Source organism: Pipistrellus kuhlii, unplaced genomic scaffold (assembly GCF_014108245.1).
Source record: "Pipistrellus kuhlii isolate mPipKuh1 unplaced genomic scaffold, mPipKuh1.p scaffold_m20_p_95, whole genome shotgun sequence".
NCBI classification, from domain to species: Eukaryota; Metazoa; Chordata; class Mammalia; order Chiroptera; family Vespertilionidae; genus Pipistrellus; species Pipistrellus kuhlii.
The window spans coordinates 357,677-370,591 of NW_023425601.1; the positions used below are offsets into that span (position 1 = coordinate 357,677).

General features: G+C 42.0%; 1 protein-coding gene across 7 annotated transcripts in view; it reads right to left on the minus strand.

Annotated features, from left to right (window-relative positions):
- Positions 1-12,915, minus strand: part of PHF8 (PHD finger protein 8) — an 81,718-nt gene that overhangs the window by 24,938 nt on the left and 43,865 nt on the right. For 6 of the 7 annotated variants that reach the window (XM_045578307.1, XM_036428881.2, XM_045578306.1 and 3 more), the window contains exons 9-14: positions 11,468-11,555; positions 10,082-10,188; positions 8,736-8,827; positions 4,972-5,061; positions 2,748-3,050; positions 1,885-1,985 (exon numbers count right to left, since the gene is read on the minus strand). In XM_045578307.1, the coding sequence (XP_045434263.1) occupies positions 1,885-1,985; positions 2,748-3,050; positions 4,972-5,061; positions 8,736-8,827; positions 10,082-10,188; positions 11,468-11,555 (781 nt within the window). The remainder of the gene's footprint in view (positions 1-1,884; positions 1,986-2,747; positions 3,051-4,971; positions 5,062-8,735; positions 8,828-10,081; positions 10,189-11,467; positions 11,556-12,915) is intronic. The other variant, XM_045578308.1, reaches the window with a different exon arrangement.

Consider the following 12,915-nt stretch of genomic DNA (forward strand, 5'->3'; position numbering starts at 1 on the left):
CAGACATAATATCATCTGATCTCCAAATATTTCTATACCTTGACTCTGTAGGTAACTTACCAGCTGCTTCTGGCAGCTTCAGGAGGTGATAGAAGTAGGGAAGGGTCTCCCCATATCCTCAATAGCCATTACCGGCTGGACCCTTAGGACTCTCGATTTTCTCTTCCCCAGGGACCAACCATTGGTTCTGGACAAAGGCGATCTCAACAGTCTCTCTCCTCTTATTCGTCAGTAACTAGGTCCTCAAATCCCAAGGATAACTCTGCTGCTTTGAGAATGTGTCCTGCTCTCACACTCTCTTTTCCCTTATTTCTCTCCCACCCTTGGTATCGGAAGACAACCTTTTCCTACAAAAAGGCTATTAAGGTATCCTTGTCACTTGTGTTCCCACAATGTACACACTCTGTATTTGGCTCCTGTCTGGTGTTCTGAGCGCCCAGATGATAACTCTTTACTATCTTCCTCTGCCTGCCCACATGTTTCAGAATTTCTGATGACCTATTCAGCTTCTGTTCATACCCATGCCATTATCACCATTATCATCACCTTTCACTTCAACTGCATCATTATATTTGTAAGAGCTACCATTAATTAAGCATTTACTATGTGGCAGGCCCTTTGATAAGAACTTTACATATACTATCTCATTCAGTCCTCCACAAGCCTAAGTTTTATCTATCGGATAGATACAATAAGGACACTGAGGCAGACAGGTTAGCTAACTTGCCACGGTCACACACAAACACTTGTCAGAGCTGAGATTCAAACTCAGGATTGTCTGATTCCCAAGCCCATGCTTTTTGTTGTGAACAGCCTTTATTTTCTTTGGGAAGATGTTCTGTTAACAATTATTTTAAGAAAAGTAAGACATGCTCATTGTACAAAATTAAAATGCTATTGAAGTAAAAATTTTCTCTCCTGTCTCTCCTATCCTACTTACCAGAAGTAACTACTGCTAACAAGTTTGATTGACAAGTATAAAATAATAAATATATTTATTTGCGTGCAATGTGAATAAATATCTCTAGAAGGAAATCATTAACATTCATTGTCCATGGGGAGGAGGACTAGGGAATAGAGACAAATGAGAGCAAAATTGTTCACTATGTATTCTTTTTTAATTTTAAACTGTATAAATTAAAACTTAAACTTCTTCCAAAGTTAAATTAAAAATAAATATATGATCATGTCAACTAATGTCATCCCAATAAATTTAATTTAAAAAATAAAGGGGAAAGTCTGTATACTGCTTTTCTACACACATGCATTTTTTTAATTAAAATGGAACTATTCCTATATATTATTTTATAAACTGATTTTTTCACTTAAGGATTTAACCTTGGACACTTCTCCATGTCAATAAATATTAAATTCATTCCTTTTTAACAGCCGCATGGTATTCTATCCTACAGATGTACCATAATTTATCCAACCCTAATTGATGAACATGTTTCCAATTACTATTATTGGAATTACAATGATGTGAGCATTTCTCTGTATACACCTGTGCAAATATTTCTGCAAAATAAATTCCTAAAAATTGAATCGCAAAAAGTATATACAAAACTAATGCTCTGAACCAGTGTGCTATATTACCTCTTATACCTGCCAGCAGTTCTGACCCACTGACTGGCTGGAATTTCTAGAACTTACACAAGATTTTTCTAGGACTGCCAATTAGATTCTAGACCTCTCCTCTCTCTACCCATAAACACAATCATGGTTCTCTGAACAAAGTAACGATATCTGATAATATCTAGGTATTTCTCCAGATGCAGTCCCTCCCCAACCCATGTTACAGTCCCAGATCCCAATTCCATGCCCTGTGTTAGTGGCATGTTGCCACCAACAGTCCCAGTATCTGTTTATTCTTTCCAAACTCACCTGCCATTAGACATCAATAAGGCCAGCGGACCCTCATTCCCATCAACGTCCAAGTCTGGCGAGTCATCTGAGTCATTCAGGCAGGTACCAGTGATGTTGTACTGCAGAAGAGGAGGCTCGGTTGTCACCTGTCTGGGTCTCCCGTGTGAATCAGGATGGCCAGTTCCCTCCAGTTTCACTGGTTTAGTTCACTGTCAAAACCACCTGAACCAAGGCCTTCTATCATACTGTCCCACTCCCCACTTCGCACCCCAAATGATCACAGGAGTAGGAGGTTGAGAATGGCTTGCTCAGGGGGAACCCTGTCCATCTTATAAAGCATGTTCCCTAAAAAGAGGGGGAACAACTTCACATACCCATAGAAGGCACCACAATCTTGAAGCAAGGTGGTGCCCTGGATGAGAGCTTTGCTCAAGGACCTGTTTAAGACTCCAACTTGACACTCACAGAGCATGTTCTCAAATGTCAAATGTCATTCTCATCCAAGCATTTCAAGATTCAGCTTGCGTCCTGTTTTCTGAGAAGAGCTCCTGACCATTGCTCCTACCCAGATAGAATCATGGCCCTGAGTCCTAGGGTCCCACACACACCCGACTGTGGAATCTACACCACTTCATTGCACTCCTTTTTTATGCCTGTCTTTCTCGCTAGCCTGTGAGCCTCTTGAAGGTTAGATCTATAGCACCTATCACAGTGCCCAGCATAGACAAGGTCTCAATAAATGCCTATTAAAGTAGTGGGACTGGTGGCCAAACATCAGGGGCCCTAAGGGACGTGGGGAAACAGGCTAGCCTGTCCTTTTGATGCTCTGCTCTTCCGAGGGACACCAAAGGGTTGGGCTGAACCCATGGGCCAGCACCCACCTTTGCTTTCTGGGAAGAGCCTGTCTTCAGTGCCTGATGATTGTATATGTCCAGGAGATTATAGCTCAATTGGCCAGCAGGCCCCAAGGCTGAGCTCTCCTTGCCCTTTCGCATAGCCTTCTTGAAGAGTTCCTTGGGCTTCAGGCCTTTCTTCTTTGAACCAGTTTTGGAGGGCAGTGACAGCCTGGATATGGCTATTGAAGTGGGATGGACTGGCCTGGTTAAGGGAGTGGAGCCGGCTGGGCAGATCCTCTGCATCCCAAAGATATTGCTCGTATTCCCAACCTTCTGTTGGAAGATATCCTACAAGAGTGTTAGTACACAAGGGGGTTAGAGCTTACTCAAGGGTTCTCTCTGCTAAGAGCAGAGGTCCATTCGTGGCACTGGCGGCACGGCTATGGAAGTGGCTTACAGAGGCTCCACAGATGCACACCTTAGTTTTAGCACAATAAGTCATCAAGAATTACTGGGTGGCATTTCTTTACCCAGCCACTGACGAATATAGAGAAGATGAGCAGAGGAAAAACCCAGCATTATTTGTCAAAACTGGAGAGAAGTGGGTAGGGGCTGGGAGGAGGGGGGCAGAGGTTGGGGAAATGGGATATATCTATAATACTATTAACAATAAAATTATATTTAAAAACTGGAGAGAAAAGTCTCCAAGAGCAGAAAATAATTGAGTAAACTGGTGGTTCCAACTCTAAGGACTGCAGGATTTGAGAGAAAGAGAGAGGTTCTCATCTGAATTCTGCTACTAGCTACCTCTGTGGCCTCAGATAAGCAATCTGACCACTCGGGGGCTCTGTCTACTCAGCTGAAAAATTAAATAATTAGACTAGATCAGTGGTTTGCAAAGATGGCCTGTGGCTCCTTTCAGCTTATTGGGAGGAGCCCTGAGGATTGGAGGGAGATAGGAGGCAAACAAGAGCACCTAGTGGAGCTCTGAGCCTCGCACCTTCATCTTATTCACAGCGGCTGTGCTTTGACTGACTGTATATATTAGACTTCCAAGTAAAATCTTATTTAAAATATCTGAAAGCCAATGGATCAGATATGATCCATCACTAAGTCCTCTTCCAAGAACTCCAAAGTTCTGCGTATACAAACTTGATTTAAGTGGGAAGAGCTGGGGAAAGGGTATGCCTTTTTAATTACACCTTTACTTTTTAATTACATAATTACATTGTTTTGACAAATGGGAGCGAAGGAAGATGAGGTAGGAGGTGGACCAGGTAAGCTGTGCTATGGGCAGTGAAACATGCTGTAAGTTGGTGAGGCTAGAAGACCAGCTTCCCGGTAGCTCACTCTGACTACCCTTCAGCATGGATTTAGTGCTAAATGGAACTTCACAGCTTCTGAGCTGAAGGAAAATGTAAACTTCCTCAAGTCCCATTCTCCTCTGGTGCCTCTGCTACTTCACCAGCCCACACTGAGTTCTCTCTTTGCTACAAAGTCTACTAATAACAATGACTCACATTTATTGAGTACTTACTCTGCCAGGCACTGTGTGAGGGGCTCTACATACATTAGCTCTTAGTTCTAACAAAACTCTGCCAAGGTGGAGTTATCTCCACTTTACAGATAAGGATACTGAGGCTCTGAAAGGCTTGCAAGTGACAGACCAGGAACCAGAACCCGAGTTTCTCTGAGTCTCTTACCACTACACCTTACTGCCTCGTGGTATATGCCACCTGTTGAAACATGGCTTTGTAATCATCTTCAACCCGGGAGAACTGTCATTTTGTAGAATGCAGAGACTGAATCAAAATATTAATAACAATAATAACTACTATTATGACTTCCACCACCCAATAATGACCCACCATCAGAATTTACTGAGAACCAACTGTGTGCCAAACACTGTAATTAATGCTCAACCTATATGACCTTATTTAATCCTTTTAACAACCCCTGAGTAGGTATAATTATACTCACTTTAGAGATGAGGAAACGAGGCTTAGACAAGTTAACTCTGCCAGATCCCCCATTGACTGTGAGTTCTTTGTGGGTAGGCATTGTATTATGTATCTTAAGCACCTAACCCAATGTGTAGCACACTTAAAGTACACGGATGTTTGAATTAATAAATGAATGAATGAATGGAGTCCTTGGTTGGGCCTTCCCAACCTTTCCCCTAAGCCCTTATTGCCAAGTGGAGAGGCCTGACCTGCCACTTGAGCCTCAAGCCCTTCCCAAACACCTCCCCTGCGCCCATGCTTCTTACTTCCACCAGGCGGATCTCCCTAGCCAGGTCTTTAATGAGCTGGACAGTCCGTACTGTGTCCGGGATCTCATCCTCGTGTTCTGGCAGAGCCTGTCAAACAAAAAGCATGAGGACAGAACCACCCGGAAATGAACAAGTGATTTTCGACAAAGGTTCCAAGGTAATTCAAGAGAAAGGGTGGTAACACATGGTACTAGACCCATTAGATATCCATGTGCCCCAAAAGAACCTTAACCCCCTATCCAGCACCATACACAAAGACACGCATACAAACTCAAAATGGATCGATCACAGGCCTAAATGTAACATCTGAAACTATAAACCACTTAGAAGCAAGCAGAGGAGAAAATCTTTATAACCTTGGGGAAGGCAAAGATTTGTTAGGACACAAAAAGCAAAAACTGATAAGCTGGGCTTAATAAAAAAAGAAAAGCATCTCTGGGAAAAACACTGTTAAGACAAGCCATAGGCTCAGAGAAAACATTTACAAAGCATATATCTGATAAGCATAGGGTCAAGATGTGTGAGGAACTCAGATGCAGGCTTGGGCCACACCCTCAAAAAGCCAAGGACCTCAGGGAGATCCCTGGGAACATTCCTGTGAGGACAGGACTCAGTGCCGAGTAGTTCCTGGCCCACAGCTAGCTCAACAGCAACCCAGGCTGAGGGCTGTTGGTTGTCTCTCTTTAATTCCTTTGCAATCTTTCTGAGTCCTCGAGATTTACATGTTTATGTAGCCAGATCTGTCAAGCTTCTCCTTGATGATTTCTTCCATCAGTTTTCACTTCACTTCGGTATCCAGAGGATTGATAAAAATTCCTCAGCATGTACTTCTTGTTTCCCATGCTTTGATTATTTTTTCCTTTAGCTCTTTTAATCCATCTGGAATTTATTTTGATGGCTAGGCAGGGGTTGATGCCTAAAACCCATGCGACCAGCTGGATAACCTTAACTGCTTCCTCCTCCCACCCAGCCCTGGGGCTCTGGAAACGTGGGGAGCAAGTCCGGAAGTCAGTCCTCCTCCATAAGCCTGGCTCCTCAGATCTCTGTCCTACTCTCCCTCTGGCTACTCCACTTGGGGCCATCCCTTGGTCCCTGGGGCAATGCTGGCCCAAGGCATGAGTGCTTACAACCCATCCACTTCCCTCCCTTTTGGTGTTTCTGGGACAGAGTCACTCTAAAGTTCACTAAATGGGGGACAGGAGGGTCAGAGATGAAACTCAAGGTAGCCACACTGAATGATGTAAAGATGTAAAGAAACAGAATTGCAGGCTAAGGCCCAGGCCTTGGAGATGTGTCTAAAGAGCAAGAGAAGGCACAAAACATGAAGTCCAAGGATATCTGAGGGGAAGTTCAGCAACAGGAATTGGGGAGATCTCCTTATGCATAAAAATAAGTCTATAAAAATATCGGAAGCACCCTAGCTGTTTTGGCTCAGTAGATAGAGCATCGGCCTGCAGACGGAAGGGTCCCGGGTTTGAATCCAGTCAAGGGCATGAACCGACCCCAGTTGGAGTACGTACAGAGGGAATCAATCCATTTGTCTCTCACATTAACACTTCTCTCTTGTCTCTCACCCTCTCTTCCACTCCCTCTAAAAATCAATTAAAAAAAAACCCTTGGGTGAGGATTAACAAATACACACACACTAGAGGCCTGGTGCACGACTTCATGCATGTGTGGGGTCTGGCTGCCGGCCCCAATCAGGGCCAATTAGGCTGGCCTGGCTAGGGGAGGGGCCGCAGGTGGTTGGCCAGCCGGCCCGCCCCCCTGGTCAAACTCCCGGCCACGGGACAATTTGCATATTAGCCTATTATTATATAGGATGTGTGTGTATACTACATATATATCAAAAGCATAAAAAATTGATGTCTTCTATTTTTGCATTTCTTAAAATTGCTTTTTTTAAAAATTCAGTATTTTGAGTAGATAATCCATTCACAAAATTTAAAAAAATCAAACAATATAAAAAGATATATATTGAAAAACCTCATCAGCCCATTAGACCATCAGCTCCGTTAGGCCACCCCCATATGCCACTTTTATTAGTTTTTTCTGCATCCCTCCAAATTGTGTCTTAAGGTAAACATTAAGCACATACAAATATAATTATTTTTTCCCCTCTTTACACATAAGGTAACACACTACACCTTTACTCGACAAATTCTAGAGATCTTTCCAAATCAGTACATAGAGAGAACTTACTGAATCTCTTCTATAGCTATTTAATATTCAACTGGGTATATGGATATTGATATATTTCTAAAAAGCCATTTTGGCAGTATGCATCAAGTATCATATATTTTTTTTTACACATACTTTGATCAAGTAATTGCTCTTCTAGGAATCTATCCTGAAGAAACTTCAATCAAGAGATCAGGGACAGCCCAGCCATTGTGGTTCAGTGGTTGAACATCAACCCATGAACCAGGATTCCAGGTCAGGGCACATGCCTGGGTTTTGGGCTCAATCCCCAGTAGGGGGCGTGCAAGAGATAGCCCATGGATGTTGATGTTTCTCTCTCATCATTGATGTTTCTATGTCTCTCTCCCACCCTCTCTCTGAAATCAATAAAAGTATTTTTTTAAAAAGAGATGAGTGATAAAAACTAATACAAACAGATATTCACTGCATAATTTTCTACAACTGCCCCACAAATACATGGATAAGTAAAAAGAAAGGAACAATACACAAGTGGTTAGGTAAGGATGATACATCCTTGCAAAAGAATATCATGTAACTATTAAATGTTTATGGAGAACTTTGGTGACACAGGAAAATTAAGATAAGCCAATGAATTCAGATATAAAATTGTATGTGCAGGGTGACAGCAATTGTGTTTTTTAAATGCATTATAAGAAAGGTCAGAAGAATATACAGTAGAACCTAGTTTCTTGAATTTAATTCATTCCCGAAGGCTGTTCAAGAAGCGATTTGTTCAAAAAGTGCATCATTTCCCCCCCATTAAAAATAATGTAAATTGAATTAATACATTTCAGACCCCCAAATGATTCTGTTTCAACATTTCTTATATACAGTAGATGTCTAGTGTAGTGGTTAATTTATAAAATAAACACTTCTTAACTTTATAGAACCACTTCCTAGGAGCCTTAAAGGAATTTTTCATATAGCACTGCCTCAGAGCTTTTATCACTGGCTAACTGCTTTTCCTTTGTCCAATCAACAGCTTTCTACCTATTCAATTGCCCACAGTTGCTGTTTTGTGAGCACTTTCACACCCTTAGCAACATCAGCACTCCTGATGGCCTCTTTGTGTTTCAAAATTGTGCTAATCCAGCAACAAAGGCATTCTCTCCTTTGCTCATTGCCTTCCATACACTTTTTATCACGTTGAGGCAACAGCATGAAAGGGTTGTCAGGTCACTGAAGTTTTGGTCAACAAGGGAGACTTTTTTCTGTGAACCACTTGCTTGTCTAACTGAATTGTTCCAGATGGGAGATGTTTGAGAAATGAGGTTTGATTGTATACCCAAATGCTAACTTTAATTCCCTCTGAGTATTAAAATTACAGGTGGTATTTTTCTTCTTTATACTTTTCTTGTATTTTTTAATTCTCTAGAGTAGGCGTGTACTACTTTTTTTATAATCAGAAAAAAAAGTTTGAAAGCGTAATTCAAACAGTCCTAGCCCAAGTCCTCTATGCTAACGCTGCTGGCCCACAAGCCTCCCACAAAAAATCTAGCCAAAGCCAATCCCCACAAAGGGCAGAATTCTAGAGGCGGTAGAGAAATAAACGTATTTACTTCTTTCCTTGTCCAGGCTCTAAAGGCCAAGTTCAGAGCTTTGCCACCATGGATCAGGTAGGAGGCAGGGTGTCTCCTGTTCTCTCGCAAACCTAAAGGGTGAGAGAGGAAGGCAGAGGGTGAGCAAAGCCATGCAGGGAAGTGAAGGGCTTCTTCTTTTTTTCAGGCAACCAGAGAAAATGCTCGAGGTTCTAAACACAATTCCAGATCTCAGTTGTTATAATAGTGCTCGTTTAATGAGTACCTACTATGTGCCAGGCATCTGACATCTACATTCTCATTTATACCCAACCCTGTAAACCAAGTATCACCATCTTCATTTTGTAGGAAACTGAGGCTCAGAGAGGCAAAGAGACTTAACCAAGGGCATACACCTAGGAAATGGCCAAAGCCAAGATTGAAAACATGTCTGTCTGCATCTGAGGCCTGTGCTTCTCCCAGGCACTACTCTCCTTCTTGGGTTCCAAAATATAACACTCAGGACGACTATGATTGGCCCCCTCTACACAGATCTGAAGGGCCATGTAATGCCCTTGTTCTGAGTTACTCCAGGAGGAGGTTATGACAAAGCCGAATTTAGTTAGGCGTAATAAAGAAATTTCTACTAAACTGAGCTTTTCAGAACAAGTAATAAACAGTTAGTCATTTACACTCTGAACACTTAAGTGACAGTCTGTCTAGGTGGCAGAGTAAGGGCTTGAGGCATTGGGTAGGGGACTATTCTTTGGTCTCTGAGGTTCTTTACAACTCTGAGTTACTGATTCCTCCTGACAAAGTCATCTTGAAGAATCTCAGGTCTAATCAAGGGAACTAGTTGATTTTAGAGCAGAGTGGGCAAGAAGACACCCAGCAGGTTAGCTTCCACCTGGGCTGAGACCCGGCACCAACACAATAACACCAGGATGGTCAGGACTGGGCCTTGTCCCCATGGGAAGTAGAATTGCTCAGGAAACTCTGAGACTATCTAGACTGAGTTTCTTATTTTAATTGGTAGGGAAGAGGAATAATTTCACTGTTATTCCATTTTCTCAGCCACCTTTGCTAAAGAAAAATGTTTAAACCCATGCTCTCCCCTACACTGTGCTTAGTAAAAAAGACAATCACAAAAGATCACATGCTGTATGACTCCAGTTTTATAACATTCTTGAAATGCAAAATTATAGAGATGGAAAACAGGAAAATTATTTCCAGAAGTTATGGTTAGTGCAGGGAAGAGAGTGGGTGAAACTACACATGGTGACAGAATAGTACTGTATCTCAATTGAGGTGATAGTTACATGCATACAGGCACACACACATGCTCAGGAGATTAAGATAAAAGGCACAGTTGGCAAAGGGCTTCATACCTCGAAAGATGTCCAGGATATGCTTTCCCACATACCAACAAATGGTCTCAAAGTTGGGAAACTTGAAGAGGTCTGCAGTGCTCAGCCGCTTTTCAATTTCATAGGCTCTGGAAAAAACAGGCAAGACAGCGATAAGGATCCTGTTTCCTGAGCATCTACTATGTATCAGCCACTGTTCTGAATGCTTGGGTGGGGAATGTCAGGCCCACAGGCCATATAAGGCCCATAAAATCATTTGGTCTGGCCCTGCGAAGGCATTAAGGGTGAGTTAATTAAATAGTTGACCACATTTATTAAAAAAAATTTTTAAATAATTTTTATTGATTTCAGAGAGGGAAAGAGAGAGATGGAAATATGACTGATGAAAGATAATCATTGATCAGCTGCCTCCTGCATGCCCCACATTGGGGGTCGAGCCCGCAACCCAAGCATGTACCCTGACCGGGAACCAAAAACCATGACCTCCTAGTTTATAGATCAATGCTCAATCATTGAGCCATGTTAGCTGGGGTAGCAGGGTAACTTTTTAAGTTGATAATTTTGTATGGCCCAAGAATGATATTATAAATATCCAAATGGCCCTTGGCAGAAAAAAGGTTCCCCACCACTGCTGTATATCCATTATCTCTAATCCTCAAAACTACCCTCTAAGACCATACTTTATGGGTTAGGAAACTTGGGCTCAAAGGTTATGTGACTTGCCCTGGCCAGGTGGCTCAATTGGTTGGAGCACTGTCCTGTACACCAAAAGGTTTCAGGTTCGATTCCCGGTCAGGGCACATACCTAGGTTGCAGGTTCAATCCCATCAGGGTATATTCTGGAGGCAACTGATTGATGTTTCTCTTTCACATCAATGTGTGTGTGTGTGTGTCTGTCTGTCTCTCCTTCACTCCCTCTTTCTCTAAAAGTCAATAAATATATACTCAGGTGAGGATTTTTTTAAAAGGTTATGTGACTGCTGAAACCAGTTTGGCTCAGTGGATAGAGTCGGTCTGCAGACTGAAAGGTCCCAGGTTCAATTCCGGTCAAGGGCATGTACCTTGGTTGCGGGCACATCCCCAGTAGCTGCAGGAGGCAGCTAGTTGATGTTTCTCTCTCATCAATGTTTCTAGCTCTCTACCCCTCTCCCTTCCTCTCTGTAAAAAAAATCAATATAATATATTTTTAAAAAATAAATAAAAGGTTATGTGACTTGCCCAAAATCACATAACTACAAAGTGAGGAAGAGGTATTCATCCTCAGACCGAAGAGCATGAGGAACCATATCCACTTCTTTCTGCCCATCTTGCCTCCTTGGCTGCTGCACTCCTTACTATTCAGGAGAACCCAAAGCCTCTAGCAATTGGGAATGGCCAACTTGGGATCACCACAGCCTCGGGACTCACTTGAGCTGCATCTCGATGTTAAGGCTGTGTAAGAAGTTTCCTCCAAAGGCAAGGCAGTCCACCGGGGTCAGCACAGCATGGATCCATCCTGCAGTGCAATTCAGCAAAATCAGAGCTGGAAAACATCTCCACTCCCCACTCAGCTCCAACACAACTCCTTAGAGCAGGCAGCTTGGCAGTGACTCAGAACTTTCTAAGTTCCTCAAGTTCTGAGCATTTTAGGTTCCTCCCTTCTCCCAATACACACCCTGGCAAAGTTTGCCATCATTAGAACCCTGAACTGGAACAATCTATGAGGGTAATAAATTCCTACTTCCCTCCTCTCCTCTTCAAAATCTGTTGCCTCACCCATCCTCTCTCTTGTCTCTGAGAATGGCAACACCTCCTCATCATGACTAACACTTCTAACTCTGATCTAGATAAAACAAAGAGTTCTTGTGTTGGACAGATCTGGATTCAAATTCTGCCATTTCTAGCTAAATGTACACTTCACAGGTTGGTCGTGAAGCATGCATCTAAGTTGGAAATCCATTCTCCTTGCACTTAACTCTATACCACCTCCTGAAAATTTTCTGATTTTTCTCCTCAAATCTCTCTCATATTTACCTTCCCTTTTCCACCCATACATCCACACATCATCCATCCATCCTACCAATGCTGTGGTCAGACCCCTCATTATCTCGCACCTAGGCTACTTACAACAGCCTCGAAACTGGCTCCTCTACACCAGCAGTTTTTAAATTGTGGCCCAGGAAACCTTAGGGGATCCCTGAAACTCTTTCAGAGTATATCCAAGATCATGATAATACTGAGATGTGATTTGACTTTTTCACTTCACCCTCATCCTCTCACGAGTATACAGTGGAATTTTTCCCAAGGGTATATAACATGATATCACCATATGCAGAAGTAGATTTGAGGATCCAGTTATTTTCTGTTGGCCCAACCATTAAAAATATTTGCAAAATGTAAAAGTCAATTTTCTCACTAAATTTTGTTTTGGTTTGAAAATAGTTATTTTTCATAAATATTGATGTCATAAGCTTATTACTATTATCTCCGAATGGATTAATATATGTTTTTGCATTTTCTGTTTTAATTTATGAGAAATTATTAATAAAAAACAAAAAGTAAATGCTCTTTTGTGTCCTCAATAATATTTAAAAGTATAAAGGGGTCCTGAATGCAAAGTGCTTGCAAGCCACTGCTCTACACCAATCTCAACCTCTGAAGTCCATCACCCAAAGAATATAACTAAAATACCAATCTGCCCATGTTATGCCCTGCTCATAATTCTTCAGTGAAATGTTCATCTACAGAAGGATGAATAAACTGCCATATACTCATACAACAGAACACTGGAAAGCAAGTAAAATAAATTAATTTCAGCTACTTGATTCACAATCACAATGTCTGGGGGGGGGGGGAGCAAGTTAAAATAATATTAT